General features: G+C 39.3%; 2 protein-coding genes across 4 annotated transcripts; one reads left to right on the top strand and one right to left on the bottom strand.

Annotated features, from left to right (window-relative positions):
- Nucleotides 1–31: 31 nt before the first annotated feature.
- On the bottom strand, nucleotides 32–12,878 carry PMS2 (PMS1 homolog 2, mismatch repair system component). Of its 3 annotated transcripts, none has more exons than XM_027779061.2 (15): nucleotides 12,794–12,878; nucleotides 12,258–12,397; nucleotides 11,566–11,652; nucleotides 10,378–10,480; nucleotides 9,480–9,663; nucleotides 8,811–8,978; nucleotides 7,366–7,463; nucleotides 6,497–6,596; nucleotides 6,135–6,219; nucleotides 5,494–5,646; nucleotides 3,503–4,412; nucleotides 2,490–2,657; nucleotides 1,914–2,014; nucleotides 838–1,007; nucleotides 32–458 (listed from the first exon to the last, which is right to left on the bottom strand). In XM_027779061.2, the coding sequence occupies exons 1-15, from the start codon at nucleotides 12,811–12,813 to the stop codon at nucleotides 315–317; spliced, it is 2,631 nt and encodes an 876-aa protein (XP_027634862.1). In that variant the 5' UTR covers nucleotides 12,814–12,878; the 3' UTR covers nucleotides 32–314. The 3 variants fall into 3 exon arrangements, 2 of the variants coding, with proteins under 2 accessions (XP_027634862.1, XP_027634872.1); XM_027779071.2 differs by having other exon boundaries at nucleotides 2,490–2,563; nucleotides 4,237–4,412; XR_008747386.1 differs by lacking the exon at nucleotides 32–458 and having other exon boundaries at nucleotides 968–1,007; nucleotides 2,490–2,563.
- A 258-nt stretch (nucleotides 12,879–13,136) lies between these two features.
- On the top strand, nucleotides 13,137–16,872 carry AIMP2 (aminoacyl tRNA synthetase complex interacting multifunctional protein 2). Its single transcript, XM_055805304.1, has 4 exons — nucleotides 13,137–13,319; nucleotides 14,855–15,061; nucleotides 15,600–15,831; nucleotides 16,351–16,872. Exons 1-4 carry the CDS (start codon nucleotides 13,188–13,190, stop codon nucleotides 16,734–16,736), a joined length of 957 nt encoding a protein of 318 aa, XP_055661279.1. The 5' UTR covers nucleotides 13,137–13,187; the 3' UTR covers nucleotides 16,737–16,872.
- The last annotated feature ends 70 nt before the right edge of the window (nucleotides 16,873–16,942 follow it).

Raw genomic sequence — 16,942 nt, 5'->3', positions numbered from 1 at the left:
TCAGTGTATTTGCTGTGACATTCATCTACTCTTATATATAAACATTTTGTATTTATTTTTTAAAAGACTTGATTGCAAAAATAAGTAATACACACAGTAAATTGCAATAAAAGAAACGTTATTTACATACAAATTCAATCCAGCACGTTGATACTGTTGACTTGATAGGAGTAACGATGAAACCCTGCTGAACGCCTTGAAGTGTTACTGTCTTCTTGAACACTGGCTAAAATTTTCTTTACTCAAAGGAGTCAGGATAAAAGCTCAAAATACCGCCAAGAATTAAAATCGAAAATGATAATAAACAAACTGACTTATTCTGGTGAAATCAAGTCTAAACTGACTATGTGTCTCATAGTAGGCCTTCCATGGGGGCAGTTCCAGGGATGCTCAATCTCACCCATATGGTTGATCAGTTTTCTCATTTCCTGCACGTTCAGTGCAGTTCCAATCATCACCTGCAAGTCAAAGCAAAAAACCCAATTGTTTTCTTTCTGCATATTGACAACTGACACAGATAAGAACAGTACTTCAGCTACTAAAGCATATAAATACTGTGCAAGGCATTAAAAGCAGAAAGACCTACAAGATGATCAGAAGACAAAATACAGCTAAGTATGTTCGTAAGTGTACTAGTTTGAAACAAAATATAAAACTACCAGAAAATATTCCCAAGTTACGCTACACAAAAACACAAGGAACAAAAGGAAGGATATTAGCTGTTGACACTCAACAGTAAATGAACTTTCCCTGCAACATATATAGAAATACAGCCACCTAAAATACAACAGAAAATCCAGTATTTATTTGAAAACAAACATCAAGTGCAGTACTTACAGACTTCCTGCAAGCTCGAGAAGCAAACATCTGTCTGACCCTGGAGGGCCTACACATGACTCCAGGGCAGTCACTCAACATGAAGATCAGCTCATCTATGTCTTGTGGACCAAAAGTCCAGTTTTTGCTTGTTGGCAATGATATTAATTTAATTCTTTGTGTTACAGGAGCTGAAAGATTTGCAATAATTAATAAACAGAACACTACAGGAAATTACTTCTTGAGAGGAAAATTGAGAAGCTACTTTGATACATTAATATGATGTGATCTGCATATATGCTAAGGTTTAAATTTAGTCTTTTAATGGATGTTACTAACCAGAGTGGTAACTACAACAAATGCCCTTTTAACATTAACAAAAAAAATTTGCTTGCAAACTTAAAAAGCAGATGGATCCAATTTCTGACAAACCCTTCAATTTCAAAGACAAATGGTTTAATGAAGCTATTTTGAGGTTACGTGACTACAAAATAATTAAAGATTTTTTGTTGGTAAGAGATTGATAATTAATAACATTTTAGACAAAAAAAAAAAAAGGAGATTCTGGAAGGAAGGATGTGGAAAAAACCTGTAGTGTCTTCCCAAATACCAAAATGGCTAATACATGGCACTTGCATTACTCTTGCTGTATAAGGAAAAGAATAAGGAGCTTGCGGTTATGCAGTTTGCTCAGAAGTACAAAGACAACCAAAGAACATACTTTACCAATGTATCTATTAATTTAAAATTACTAGATTTATCATTTGCCTGCATGTAACCCTGCTGGGACCAGCAACTGTACTAATAAAAAACCAAAAGGACGTAACACATCCTGAAAATACACATCCAGTTATATAATCAAATAGTGAGTCCAAAGAGTATTCAGAAACTTCTGTAAAAAGCTGGTGAGATAAATACTCTACAATGTTCTGTTAAATAGCGTAGAGACCACAAACTCCCAAGTCTTAAAAACCAAACCAACCATATACTACAATGCACATAATTTCCAAGTTTCTAATAACTACCAACAGGGATTTTGGCATAATAGATGATATGAAACAGTTGAACTAATCCCAGCAATTCTGGCCGAAACTCACCATTTTCATTTATGACAAAATCAAACCCATTTTTTCTGAATATTTCCAGGTTTTCAATCAATACAGTTTCATTTACAGCTGTTAAATTGAGATTTTGAGGCCTGAAAGAGGAAAATACAGTATTGCATAGATACATAGTACAAACTACTTAAGATAGAGAGCTTTATATTAGTATCTCTAGATTGCTTCTGAACCCGATTAAAACATCTCGCTTAGCTTTGTTAAAAATCTCACTCCTGAGCAGATCACTTCCAAGTGTTACTCAGCAGAATGAACTTGGTTGGGCAGCACTCCTTGTTGCAATCACAGTGTCCTGCACCCTCACTATATGACCACGCTTACCAAACTGTGGGCTGCCATGTAAGCCCACTGTGAGATCTGTTTGACCACTGACTTGCTGCATAGCTACAAGACTATCTGGAATTTATTTTTCACACAAAGATTGACTCTTTGAAACACAGAGCATAAAAACAACTTTTGTCTTAAATATTTTGAATGTGTGAAATACTACATATAGATATCCCTCTGAAACACTGAATTAAACTTAATTATTGTTAAAACACTGAAAATACTTACACCATCAGCTTCTGACCTTGAAGAACAGTGTGTTGCTGTAACATCTCAAAGTTGTATTTCTCATCAGTAGCATGCTGGTCAATTATGAAAAGATCAGAATTCAACTTTGCTATTATAAACCCTAAATTGAACTGGCCAATGATTTCCATTTTTGCAAACATTTCTTTACTGCATATAGAAAATATAAACAGATTATGAGTTACACCTCATCAGTTACCATGTTAGACTGTAAAACTCGAAAAGATCCTTTTCTCCCCTGCAGAACACACTTTAAAGAAAAAAGAAAAAATAATCTCATTTAAGCAGAATATGAATGTGAAGTACAGTTATCTGAAATCTACCATTGACTAATGAAGCCATTTCTGGCAGAACACAATCCATCACTAAGACAGGATTCATTTGGGATTCTCCATTTTAAATACAGCCACTAGTCATAATAAAATTAGAAACGGGCAGCATGATGATAGTCCAAGTGAGTAACACTGGAGGCAGCATTATGGTTTTGAATTAAGGCAGCTGACGTATTTGCCTTCTTTTTGCAATTAGAAGGCTTTTGTAACACTTTTTTTTTTTAAATCCAAAATCATAGACTTTTACTGTCCAGTGACCACCTGAATGTAACTTATTTTCACAGCCATGTCTCACCAAATTTCAAATTTGCACTAGAGAGAAATATGATTTATGCAGTCTTTTCAGAGTGTTTTCATCCATCATGACATTTGGTGTTTCTCTGACCGCACTGCAAATTACAAGTCTGAACTAAGCCAAATTATGGTGCCTGTGGCCTTTTTGGTGTCTTTTTCCACATTCTGTTTGCACTTAGTTCAAACAGCTGGTCTGTCAGGTAAAGTAACTTGTTAAATGGACATTATAATGGCGTATGTTAAATAAAAGATATGTTCAAAACTAACAGGTGGATGTAAGCCTCTGCCCACCCCCAAGACAGGTCTTATACTTTTCCTTAAGTACTTTTATTAATTGATGAACAGAATATGTTAAGAAGGTGAAAGTACCTGATCTCTTTTCTCAATTCATCTTCTGCTACTTTATTTTCTCCAGGACTAATTTTTGCTTTAAATCTTCTGTAATTTTGTGTTTCTGTACTTTTCTGTTTTTGCCTTATTACCTTTTTTACCTTTTCTGTTAAAACCTTCATAGAGAATTCAAGTGGCACAGTTTTCTTTTTAACTTCTACCAGTACATCAACAGTTGGCATATCGTTCACGGTATTCTTCGCTTCAGGACATTTACCTGCCTTGAAGTCACATGCTTCACTTTTAAAGCTTCTGCTTTTCAAACATCTTACTCTTGGGAAAGAGCTACTGGCTTCTTGAGATAACTGATTTTGATTAGTCCAGTCATTCACTTGATTTAACTTATGTTCAGCACCCAAGACCTGAACATCACATTCCAATGACTGCTCACTACATCCAACAGTTTTAAGACATTCATTTTGAGGTTGTTCTTCCGAGCTACAGAATTCTTCAGAAGAATTAATTACACTTTCAATACTGGTGCAACTCCCAGCTTCTGGTGTACTACATCTGGCATCTGACTCAGAAATGCTACAGAATCCAGAATCTGCATTATCTTCTGATTTTCTCAAGCATCTGCTGGGAATTGACATCTTTGAGTCCATCTCATGACAACTCTCAGGCTCCTTAGTCAAGGCAGACTTTTGAGTCTTTACAGTACTCAAAGTGGTATCAAGTGACATTTGTCTACGGGAGCTCTGCTGCTGTTTTACCTTTTTAGGGCTCTGAAAATTACTCTCTGTCATTTGATGGAGAGAGAATGACTCCCTTAATCTGGCAAGACTCATTAATCTTTTTCCTTCACCACTTGGATTTTCAGTCTTAGAATCAGGCAGCATTTCTGCCTGAGGCTTTTCTCTCTCTTCAGGAAGTGTCTTCATCAGGTTGCCTAATAAAACCAGAATAAAGAACATTTCAAGATTCTAAGTTAGCTGGAAACATGAATTAAGTTATTTGCTTTAGTAGAGGGAATGCAAAAGAGGTATAAAAATAGTAAACTCCTCAATGGAGCCCTTAAGCTTCAGACAATAACTGAGTATGGGGCTGAAATGCATTAATATCTAACAGACAGGCAGTTACATCTTTAAGAAACTTAATAGTACTTGTATGAATGAATTTGTAATCTTTTTAAACTGGAACTGCAATAAGGCCAATCAGCACGCTTATTTATATTATCAGGAGTTTAACAACCGAATGACAATGAAGAGTCAACAGCTCTTACACTTTAATGGTCGCTACAAAAATCCATTGCTTAAGGAGCTGGCATAATAGACATTTGTTCTGTATGTGACTTGTAGAGGACTTGAATGAGAGGACTTCACCCTCACAAATGTCAGGCTGACATGTATTTTACTAAAGATTAATTTAAAATAACAGTAAGAATCAGGCTTCAACTGATTCTATACATCAGTAAAAAAGAAAATTAGAAGGGGTCCTGTTGAAAGAAGTGAGGAAGATGTGGTGGTGTTAACAGTGAAAACCAATTTTGAAAGATTATATAGTCACAAGAGTTAGCAGCAATTTCTGTAGTTATCGTAAAGAATCAAATTTCAAAATCCAATAAACTCATTTTCAAATCTTAGATTTTATTTATGAGACCTTAACCATTCTTTCTCAAGGACATTTAAATAAAGGAAACACAGATTTCTTCCAATATCTTGGAAGAAATCTTTTTCAAGCATTATTAATTTAGTATTAATGTTTTCCCCATAAAGTTGACTGTAAATCATGTGCTGGCATGCATAATTCCCGTAACGATCACTTAACAGCTTAGGGTCCTTCTTTATTATTTGATGTCAACAACAATCTTTCAATTTAAGCTACTACATAAAAAAATCTGCCCTGAAAGGTCTATCAATTAACAGCCAGACATATTTTTCATTTCTTCTTTAGATTTTTGCAAGCACATTTTTCCATTTTCAATTCTCTACCATATGTCATACACAAAACTTTCACATTTTGTGTCCTACCTGCAATGTTAAGAAGTGTCTGATTGACATTCAGTTTGTTAATATCACTACCAAACATCGCCATCAGAGACGTTTTTAAAATTGCTAATAAAAGCTTTTCCTCCTGAAGTAAAATTTGTCTTTTGTCTGGAGTTACATTGATGTCAACACACTCTAAAAAAACAAAGAAAAACAATCACATTATAAATGAAAAAAAAAAATCATTTCCACTCTTAGATCAGTTCTCTGCCCTTTTACCCTCCATTTTTACTTCACAGGATTAAAACCAAAGCCACAGTTAACATTCACAGTATGTCCCCAAAGGAAATTTTGAACTTTCTCAGCATTCCAGCAAACAAAACAGAAGCCAGTTCTGTACAATAACATGATACAAGTTTTCCTGTATTTAAGCTAACCACAAGACTGCCTTTTTCTCATTACCCGAGATACGAAATTACTTCTGAGTATACAAAAAGTGGAGGGGAAAAAAGGTGGAACCACAGCTATACCATCTCTCTCCCTCGCCAACTGTAGGTCAAAAAATTGTCACAGTACAGGAAGTCATACAGCTAAAAGTTACAATATTCTCTAAATAAATATAATTTATTCTTCAATGAAGTTATGGCCTTTACTGAAGTTACTGAAAATTATTCATAACTTACCAGAATCTACACAAATATTAAGGACAACAAATGGATACTGGTGTTTATTGTATAAGTGATAAACTTCATTCACAAGCTTGACAACCTGCAGAGATGGTGAAAAAACAATAGATATCTATACTATTATCTTCTATTTCCCACCAGAGTGTTATTTAACCCTCTCCAAAACAATTAATGAATTAAATCATACCTTGTATGATCAAGCTTTTGTTCACACAAATAGACACAATGAAGACAAAAACCTGAGACACAGGAACTTGCAGGATCAAGCCAAAAATACACGTATCTGCTACTAATCCAGAGGTTTTCAGAGAACATCAAACAAGTCAGTGCTGGTGATGTTAGAAAAGCAAAAACCTCACCCTTGCTGGATCACATGGACGTTGGTTGATAAAGAAAAACTGTCTGTCTGTTGCACTCCTTCCAACACCATGATCACAGCGAGAAATGAAGCCTGTAATACTGTTGAATAATAATAACATAACAGTAAGGTAAAATGGAGGAGCAAAGCAAAATAAATGTTTCTGACTCTGAGCATATTCAATGGAAGAGTATTTTATAAGGGGCTAGAACACTATTAGTTTCAGTAAATACGTATACGTATTTCCTCTCCCAATTCCTTATTCGACAAAGGCTAGACATTCAGCTCCTAAAAGGCATCAGACAACTGAGAAAGTTGCTCACTCTGATTTCAAAAGAAATGGCATTTGTAATTCTCCTGCTCTGAAAGCAGAAGTGAGTTGTGAACTGTCATTGGGCAGATATTGATACATTCACTTGCTGATCTCATGTACAGTGAGAACAAAAAGTACACGCTAAGTAAAGGGCAATTTACTTACACAAACTGATTTACATTCATCTTGCACCATTTCACAGTAACACTAATGAAGAAATACAGTATATACATATAAAAACAACTGATACAATTTATCCATCCAGTTACTCAAGAAACTGACAAAAGTGACATTCAGCAGAAGACTACGGTGATATGTAACTAACTAGGACACAAGGAGTAGTCATTTTGATCTTCCCACTCATCTGACTAGCAAAATCTTGGTCCTGAATTAACTTTATGAATCAAGTCATGCTCTTTCCCAAACTGTACACTAATATCTACTATGCTATTCTTAGTTATTTTTAATACTGTTAACCACCAGACTTTTTTTTTTTTTTTCATTTTTGGTTATGGTAAGATTGCACTGCCAACAGAGGTTTGTACTTTTCTGATTACCTGTAAAGATGTTGTGGCATGTCAGTGGTGTTGAGTCCATATTCTTCACAAACAGCGTCATTAGGAGGTAGCTGAACAAAAGGAATGAGGCTCTGCAACTAAAAAAAAAGGAAGTGAAACATTAAAAATTAATAGATTCTTTCCTTCTATTTTATTATTTATTAGCCTTAAAATCCATTTGATAAAATCGTGGGTTTTTTCAAGTGTGCTGAAAGGCAAATACTCAAAATATCCAAACTTACTAGAAGACAGTAGCACTGCTTACTGAGAAACAGAAACAACGCCTTAATGAATGGCTGTGCTCATCCTCTGATATCACTCCAGACCCTTAATTTAAAATATATGTAGACAGAACAACAACATGATTGACACAGTTTGGACTCTCCAGCTACATACATTGACCTAATCAAGTTCTATGCAAAAACAAAAGGCAAAAAGAGTAACAGAAATTTCTTTTGAAAGAGCAACAAAACTATTAGAAAAGATATATTATTTGAATCACAAGCTGCCTAAGTACAGATCTGTTTACCACAAATATTTTTCTAGTCATGCCACTATTATTTTTCTGTCATTAGAGCATTATGTACTGGTTTTACATTTAAGTATTTGATAATATCTAAGCAGGCTATAAGCTAAACATTCTATTCAGGTAACACTGAATTTTCAGCGATGCTTGTTGCTATGGGGCAAGACAGAGTTACATCTTTCATCTCTTCTTTCAGCCACAGCATGAACAGGCTTTGAAATCTCTACATTCCCACTGCAAAGGGAGAAAGTGCTTATCAACAACCAGCAACTACTAACCACTCAATACTCCTTGTAAAATACAGCTGTAGGAAGGATGTTTTCATGCTTTTTTTCATCTTTACTTCCCTCCTAGAGGATAACAATTATTTTTATAACTATTACGTAGAAAGTGTCACAGTCTATACCTCTACAGGGGCTGACGCAATCCCATTTAAAGGTTAACCAGAACACTAATGAAACTTAAGCTTCATAGGAAGAGGCTGCAAAAGCTAGAAACACCTCAGTTTTCTGTTTCCCAATTAAGGCTTTCGCATCACACCATTTTTAGGGTATTTTTGAAATTGCTTCTTCTAGTGACTTACAGACCTTGGTGCCCATACTGTTTTTCAAAAGCACAAACGTTCAGAGGCTTGCTGGCACAACAGCTCATAAAACTGGCTTCGAAATGATATTACGCAATAACCCTGTCTCTTAAATAATTTCTCTTCCATCAAAACATCTCTAAGCAGATTTAGAAACATCAAGGAAATCTGTGGAGGCTGCGCTGTTCCTCCTTTTTCAACCTGTAGGGCGTGCTAGAAGTCAACACATGCTCCATCCTACAGTTTAAAGGTTTCCTACAGCCCCTCTATTTATTAGGTATTAAAAATCTCTCTATAAAGCTCTATTATCTCCCTTTTCAGTAATAAAAGTAATACCTGTTTTTGCCCAAATACTGCTCCAATGTTTTCCTTCAAACTAGAACTTCCAGCAGTGGATACCACAGGGCTTTTTTTTCCTTGGCCAACTTGATTAGTGCAGTTAATCCGCACTCCTTTTGAAACAATACAGTATGCCTGCAATAGCTGGACCATTTTTGCATATTCCTATTAAAGAAAAAAGAAAGTTCACATTTATGTGAAATGTCTCTTTTTGAAACAAAAATGTATAAACAAAATATACAATATTTGCAGGTAACACAAAAAGTGGATTGGAGAGAGAGTAATATTTTTAAGAATCTTTATAAACTCAATAAACTATGTACACACATATGAAAAACAGTGCTTTAAAAACAAACAGCATGTTTACGCCATTGATATTTAGCCATAAAACAGCAGTCCCTAGTTTTAAGATACACAAAAGTGATCATGATATTGATTCTTTTCAAAAATCTGAAAATTTGAGAACGTACTTCTAAAACCAATCACTACAAAACAGAAGAGGAAAGTACACAGGAAGACTGTTTTCTTATTTAATTAATATATATGACAGGCATGGAATAGTTTGACACAATTAATGTCTTCTACATAGAACCATATATCATCCATCCGTGAATAAATCCCGGGGTATGACACTCACTTGAATTAATAATTTCTGATCTAACCTACCTTTTTAATGTTTCTTTGAAATTCCTTATGCCGCACTGGCAAAGTATAAAACAACTGCTGTATGTTAACTGTTGTTCCTTGTTGTCGTGGAAAAGGAGTTTTCTGAGCAATTTTACCATTGTGATCAAATACCAAACGAGTCCCAACCTTTGCTGACTTATGACAGGTAAAAATGGTGACATCACTAATGGAAAGAAAGAGGCAACAAAATTATTTACTGAGCACTGTATTTTCTTATCCATTCCTCATGACCTAATCAGTCATAGAAACTACACCAATACTATTCCTTTAATTAAAACTAATTCTTCACCACAAACAACTAAAAACATACCTGATGAGTACTGTAACATTTTCATAGGTACGACGCAAACATTTTTAATTCATACCCCTTTCATTGTTCTCCCATAAAACGCAACGTTAAAGTCTGGTTTTGTTAGACACTCTGTTCCTTATACTAACACGTAACAGCAGGATATTCCTGATGCACAGAGCTGAGTATAAAAGCTGTGTTATTTCTAATGTATAGTTTGTCTGGGAGAAATTTAATTACAGTTTTTATGAGTTATAGCCTAGCAAACAGCACTTAGAAATTACAGTGCATAAGTGTCTGATCCTCAGATGTAAAGCAAGTATACAGTTCCATCCTGTAAAGATTTGGATACTTAAGCAACACTAAATTTTGTACATAAAAGGACCAATCAGGTGCTTAGAATCATAGAGTAATATTGGTTGGAAAGGGCTCAGGATGTATTGCAATCTACCACTCAAAACTAACCTAACATTAAGGAATTGGAAGTTTCCAAAGCCTCATTTTATCAATAATGGTAAACCGAAAAGCTGACTTCAGTTATTTTTGTGCATACTAACTTTCTACTAATAAGAAGGTTAATATTAATACCTTAATGCACACAGTGAACTCAGCGCTTCACCTCGAAACCCAAATGTTTCAACATGTATTAGATCAGAAAAATCTTGCATCTTTGATGTATAATGTTTCAGAGCTGGAAAAAGATATTTAGAATATATATTTCACTTCAAAGTGACAGTGGTCTATGCAAGAAGATTTTGCATACATATCAAGAAGCAAAAAAACCTTCTGTATTGTTCATTGCATTTTACATAATTATTAGAGACCAAATAAATAATTCAATGTTCCCTTTTCCTATAAGCAAGAACTCTTTAAAATCCTCAGATACACCTGTTACTCCATACTTACACCCAAAATTCATACAGCACAATGGGTATTTACATTCCGAGATGCCTCAGAGCAGTACACAGTACCTGCCCCTGCTACCGATACACCTTTCACAGATTTTGCCCTGCAAGAAGGCAGCTGCAGTGCTGTGCACGGCACATAGCGGAGAGGCATAACCCTTTTCCGCCACAACCACCGCTGACGAGGCCTCAACCTACATGATCAGTGCAGCCTAGTCACCAGGTAACAAACTGTTAGCAGCAGCACCCCTGAGCTTTCCCTGTCCTGGAACAGTAGCAGAGTGTGTTTCTGATGTACCAAATACATACCATGAACACACAAAGTCACTAATAGCTTATAGTGAAAGTGATCCCTAGTCATTATATGAAAAAAAGAAAGAGCTTTCTGTTGCAATGGCTTGTTACATTTATCATATAGTATTGTTTCTGCTCCCATTTTGTGCAACTTGCAAAGCAAATGGAAAATCTGAGAGCCAGGCAGTTCACTTTCAGCAAATATTCAAGGTTAAAATTCACCTCTCAAAAGCAGTCACTTTCACAAAGCTTTTACTCCCTCAGTAATGACTGATGACTCAACATGAATGAATCTAAATTAACATTTATAGGACTTTGTCTTCTATTTGCATTATTTGTTCCACTTAAATAAGCAATCAAATCAAAGTCTACTTCTCACCTACAAGAACTATAACCATGATAGCATTACAGAAGTCCAGTCTCGTTTTGCCCAAGTCTTGCAGGTCATGTGTGCATTATGTAAAAGCTGAGTATCCATTAAACTTAGGACATTTGTTTAAGAAAAAAAAGCAGCTTTCTCACTGAAAATATTCTTTCAAAATGTCCAAATATAAATTATGAAAAAGGTTCAACTTACTCAAGCCTTCAAAGTTCTCCTCTTCCACTCCACCTCCATTATCTGAAACCTCTATCAGTTCTGCTCCATGATCTTTAAGTTTTATATCTACAAAATTGAGTAACAAGTATTTTATTCTGTATGCTTTATTCTTTTAATTCTGTATGCTCACACGCAGTATTCAGTAATAGCTTTGTACTTAGAAATAACTTTACCAGATAATGGTTTTTCCATGTCAAGTTTGAACAACAGCAGCAAAAAATCCCCGTAGCTGTCAAGTCAGGACAATCCAGTGCAACCAGCCTGTGCTTGCAGACAGCTCAGATTCATTGCACTTCTGTCTGAACAGTTTTCCCAGCTATGCCAGCTATCACCCTGGCACCTCTGGGAACCTCTGGAAACTGCAGCCCTGCCTTAACTGCTTTCATGAGGCCACCGGCTCGTAAAGCCCAGTCACCACTCCTGTACAGGCCACACACCTTATTTAACATCAAAACTGGCTACAAATAAAATAACAAAGACAAAATCATATGCTTCTAAGTGCCCAGCTGGAGATTCAAAATGCTTTATCTGCCTGAAGTGTAGAACCACCACAAACATGCGTGGCCCAGATGGTATTTGCACAGATTTGTTACTATGGGCTCTGTTTAGAGGAAGAACAAGTACTTCAGAAGTCTACGAAGCTTTATGAAGTTACGATGAGATGAGGTTACCGATGTTGGTGGCTCCAGCATCCAGGCTGTTTTCCACTAGCTCTTTCACGGCAGTGCCGAGACTCAGCACCACCTGCCCCGAACAGATCCGATGGACGGACTTGCGGTCGATGGGCTTGATGGCTCCGGCCGGCTGCAGGCTTGAAAGAGAGAAGTGGCGGGGGGGAGACACGGCAGCGTAACGGGGTGTCAGAGCCTGGTCTCGCCCAGCCACCCCTCGCTTGGCCCCGGCACCCAGGGGCGAGGCGGGGCTCCAACACCGACCCCCACCCCGGGTGGCCGCATCCAGTGCGGAACTGCCGGGAAGGCCCACGGGCTGCCCCGAGCAAGTCGGGGGGCAGGGCGGGAAGCGAAAAGCCAGCCGGGCCCAGGAGGCCGCAGCGGCGCCGGTGGCCAGGGCACGGCCCACCGCGGGGGAGCGGGGCCCCGAGCCTCCCGTGGGGAGAGGCAGCCCGGGCAGGGGAGGGGAAAGGGAGGGGAGGGAGCGCGGCGAGGGGCAGCCCGCACCCACCGCCGCTAGAGGGGCCGGGGCTCACCAGGGCGCAGCCGCATCCATCGGGACCCAGCGGGCCGCGCCGCGCTCCCCTCAGCATCACCTTCCCGCAGGCTCCGCCCCCGCGCGCTCATTGGCCGCTGGAAAAAAGAGCCCGCCAGTCCTGAACAAATTAGCACCTCCCTTGACATCAATTGGCCAGTAAGGCAACCTAGTCAGCACCGACAGCTGCGCCTTTCGCCCTATCGCTTAACGAATCCGTGGCTCACGCTGGCCAATAGCAAGAAGACAAGGAGACGGTGCGGCATCCCCCAGCGCTCATTGGATCGCGGGTGAGTCAGTAAGGCGAGTGCTCCCCGTATGGCCCAATGGGCGCCGCGGGCGGGCGGGACCGGCGGTGGGCCGGGCGCGGGTGCGCGGTGCGGGCGACAGGCGCCATGCCCATGTACCGGCTGAGGCCCTTCCACAGGGTGGGCGGGGAGGTGCTGGCGGAGCAGCTGCCCACCTGCATGTACCGCCTGCCCAGCCTGCACCGCCGCCCCTCACCCGCAGCCTCGCCGCCGCCGCAGGTAGGAGCCGTGGGGCGGCGGGAGGGCCGGGCCCGGGCGGGGGGAGGCCGGTACAGGCCGCGGTCCGCACTTCCAGCCTGGGCACTGCCGCAGCGCGACGCCCGCTTCAATGAGCTTAGCTGCGCCGGGAGTTTCTCTGGATATATTTCAAGCCGTCGGTAATGCTCAGCGCGGTGTCAGGGGCTCTGCCGCCCTGGGCGCGGCGGGCTGAGCGGGGCCGAGCCAGCCCGGGGCCGGTGCGGGGCTCGCAGGCCTCGGCCCTGCCCGCTGCAGCGCGCTGCCGGCTGCGGGCTCTCGGCCCTGTGGCGCTTGGGACGGAGCCAGCCAGCCACACAGCCGCTGCTTTTCGGCTCCCTTAGGTGTTTTCAATAAGAGAAAAACTCAGAATACTACGTTACATACATGGAGTTGACGCCAGCCTCTCTCCAGTGTCAGCAATGCTTGGAATTCTTCCAGGGTGCTCGTGGCCATTTTTAGCTTGATGCCTCCTATCTTCCCTGTGAGTGCTTGCTGTGCCAGGCTGCTGGGGGAAGCACTGGGTAGGAGCAGGCTTGGGGCAGGACTTCACAGGAATGCTTACTGTGATGCCCTCCCATTGCAACAGCAAAGTATTACGTACTGGTGTCCTCTGAGAGTGGTTTTTATTTCGGAGGTGTGTACTAGCCAAATAACGGTCACTTCAGAGGTGTTTTTCTGTCTTGTCTTTGTGACTGTTGTATAAGTGGGTATCAAGATTTCACTTGGTACCTTGCTCGTCTCTCTTTAGCCATTAGGCTGCAAGAAGGAAGCTTGGTTGATAGCTTGGGTTTTGTTAATCCTTATTCAGGATGCTTAGAAATGGATTATCTCTGTAAAGATTTTTCTTTAACATTATTGTATGTTTGTAGACTTAAAACCTCCTACAGGATTTTCCTCTTTTAAAAGGGATAGCGTAAGGTAACTGAAATAACAGAAACATGCGCTGGGATTAACATGTAGCAAAGTCTATGGTCCTTTTTTCTATATATTCTCTGAAACAAGAATGACTACCAAGAATGATTTCGTATGATACACCATCCATCTAAACCTGCAGGGTTTTTTTACTTTTATTAACTACCTGAATTGTCAAAAAGTTTACTTGTTCAGCAGCCTCAGCATATACTTCTACCAGTCTGTTCTTCTGGGCCAAGGAGAATCGTGACAAGCTAACTTTGTTTTTTCAGGTTTTAATTTAGCATTTCACTGCCAACTTTTAAGTTTCTGTGTTTGTGATCTGATTTTTACTATATTGCAGAGTTTTCTGTAGCTAGTAGTTCAAAAAAATATGTTAGGCAGGAAGATTCCAGAGACTTGATTAGATAACCCATTTCTCATGACATTTGTACAGACAAGAGAGGGAACTAGTAAGACATTAAGACCATGACACTACTCCACGGTGTTCTCATGATTTGAATGTGTTTGAAGTCTTTCAGAACTTACTGTCAAGTGAGCCATAGGCTTTTTTGACACTGAGCTGAGCAAAGGTTTATGTGACGTTGTTTTTTCCTCTCCTGTAGGAAGAAGTTGACCCATCACTTCAAGCACTTGAATCCCGCCAGGAAGAGATTCTAAAACGCTTGTATGAACTGAAGAGTGCTGTTGATGGTCTCTCAAAGATGATCCAAACCCCAGATGCTGATTTTGATGTAACTAATATCATTCAAACCGATGAAGGTTCCCCTTTGACAGCAAATGGAGCAGACTTAGATTTGATGCTTGGGAAGGTAAGTTTAGTTGAACATACACACTGAGAGATACTTTCTTTGCTCTCAGATTTTCAGGATTGGAAGGGTGGCATTAAACCCTGGGATACTCAGAACTCAGTATACAAGTCTTATAGCCGTAAAATAACCTACAACCACCATTTCATTGTGGGCATCCAGATTATAGATCCAGACATTGATTAAATACTAAATCCTACATATTCCTATTTGGATATAATTCCAAGCTAGAACGGTTAATTTTGAAATTATGACAGTTGTTCTCTTGTTTGTTACAAACTGGAAATTTTAACTGTGGCTTCAGATTGGACTAGTCTTTACCTCAGTCATGTTCTTGAATTATTTGTTGAGGAAGATGATTAAATGTTTAAGCAAGTTTTAAACATCCAAACTTGATTTAATTGATTTATGTAAATATCATTAGAATTTCAGACCTACGCATGCAGGGGTAGGTACGTTTTGGTGTCAAATGAAACCACCGCTACTTCAGAGTCTGATCTGGAACGTGTCTCACCTGCTGAATGTTTTCCTTTCTGTTCAGGATTATGGTGCCCTGAAAGATGTTGTAATCAACGCCAACCCTTCTCTACCTCCACTATCATTACTAGTACTGCACAGTCTGCTTTGTGAACGCTTTAAAATACTATCAGCAGTTCACACGCATTCATCTGTGAAAAGTGTGCCAGAAAACCTCATGAAATGCTTTGGAGAGCAGACTACGAAGCAGCCACGTCATGAGTATCAGTTGGGCTTTACTCTTATTTGGAAGGATGGTAAGAATGAAGTTAACTTGTAGACCAATATTTTACAGTAGGTGAAAAAATTGCAACTTGGGCTATAAAACCTTGACAACAGATGCTTTGTTGTCTTTGTGCTGACACATAAAGGATACATACAGCAGAAAAAGCGTTTCTGCTCTCTTTTTATAGCTGTCAGCAATGATGGGGACAGAGGATGAAGAAGACTCTTTTTTGTGGTTCCTGCTATTAAAATACATGTGGCATTTACACAGTTGGTTGTACCCACAGGATTTTTTTTATAGAAGTGTTTTTCAGTTTCTACAAATAAGTTAGGTAGAAGTTAAGTGGGAGATTTGAGTGAAGTTTATGAAAACCAGTATCCCAGGTTCCTGCCTTAGTCTAAGTATTTAGACTAAGAAAACTGAAAATTGTCTATCAGATTAATGATGTTAACAGTGTCACTGGCATCACAAATAAAATATATCACAGAATTACCATTAGACTTAACTTCTCTACCATGTGGTATTCAGTTTTTTCTTTTCTTAATTTCAGTTCCAAAACCCCAGATGAAGTTTAGCGTTCAAACAATGTGCCCTATTGAAGGAGAAGGGAACATCGCTAGATTTCTCTTTTCCCTGTTTGGCCAGAAGTACAACGCAGTTACTTCAACTTTGATTGACAGCTGGGTCGATACCGCCATCTTCCAGCTAAAAGAAGGTAGCAGTAAGGAAAAAGGAGCAGTCTTGCGCTCTATGAATGCTGCTCTGGGCAAGACAGCGTGGCTGGTGGGAAATGAACTCACCGTAGCAGACATTGTTGCGTGGTGTGCGCTTCAGCAGACAGGTAGTGCAAATGCTGCCCCAGCCAATGTGCAAAAATGGATGAAGTCATGTGAGAACTTGGCACCTTTTGGCTCTGTTATGAAGCTACTGAAGTAAGCCTGTACTCTTCATAATGGTGTAATTTTAACCTTACTCCACCTCCTGCCTGCTGTAGTGGTGTGAGTCATTTTGGAGATGTATTCAAGTACTACAGTTGGACAGAATTCTAAAGTCAATAAAAATGTTACAGCTACCTTTTGGGTGTGACATTCCTCTTCTGTAACTAATGCACAAGATGCATATTTGCTTTATGATTATAAAGC

The sequence above is a fragment of the Falco peregrinus genome, chromosome 5, assembly GCF_023634155.1.
Source record: "Falco peregrinus isolate bFalPer1 chromosome 5, bFalPer1.pri, whole genome shotgun sequence".
In the NCBI taxonomy this organism is placed as follows: domain Eukaryota; kingdom Metazoa; phylum Chordata; class Aves; order Falconiformes; family Falconidae; genus Falco; species Falco peregrinus.
This window is presented reverse-complemented; position numbering and strand designations above follow the sequence as displayed.

Excerpts from the sequence above, each read along its gene's own strand:
- PMS2 (XM_027779061.2), bottom strand. The coding sequence starts at position 12,813 with ATGGATGCGGCTGCGCCCTG. Across the intron at positions 12,398-12,793 it reads ATGGATGCGGCTGCGCCCTG|CCTGCAGCCGGCCGGAGCCA; the intron begins GTGAGCCCCGGC and ends CTCTCTTTCAAG. Across the intron at positions 9,664-10,377 it reads AGTTCACTGTGTGCATTAAG|TGATGTCACCATTTTTACCT; the intron begins GTATTAATATTA and ends TCTTTCCATTAG.
- AIMP2 (XM_055805304.1), top strand. The coding sequence starts at position 13,188 with ATGCCCATGTACCGGCTGAGGCCCTTCCACAGGGTGGGCGGGGAGGTG. Across the intron at positions 15,062-15,599 it reads TAGATTTGATGCTTGGGAAG|GATTATGGTGCCCTGAAAGA; the intron begins GTAAGTTTAGTT and ends CTTTCTGTTCAG. Across the intron at positions 15,832-16,350 it reads TACTCTTATTTGGAAGGATG|TTCCAAAACCCCAGATGAAG; the intron begins GTAAGAATGAAG and ends TCTTAATTTCAG.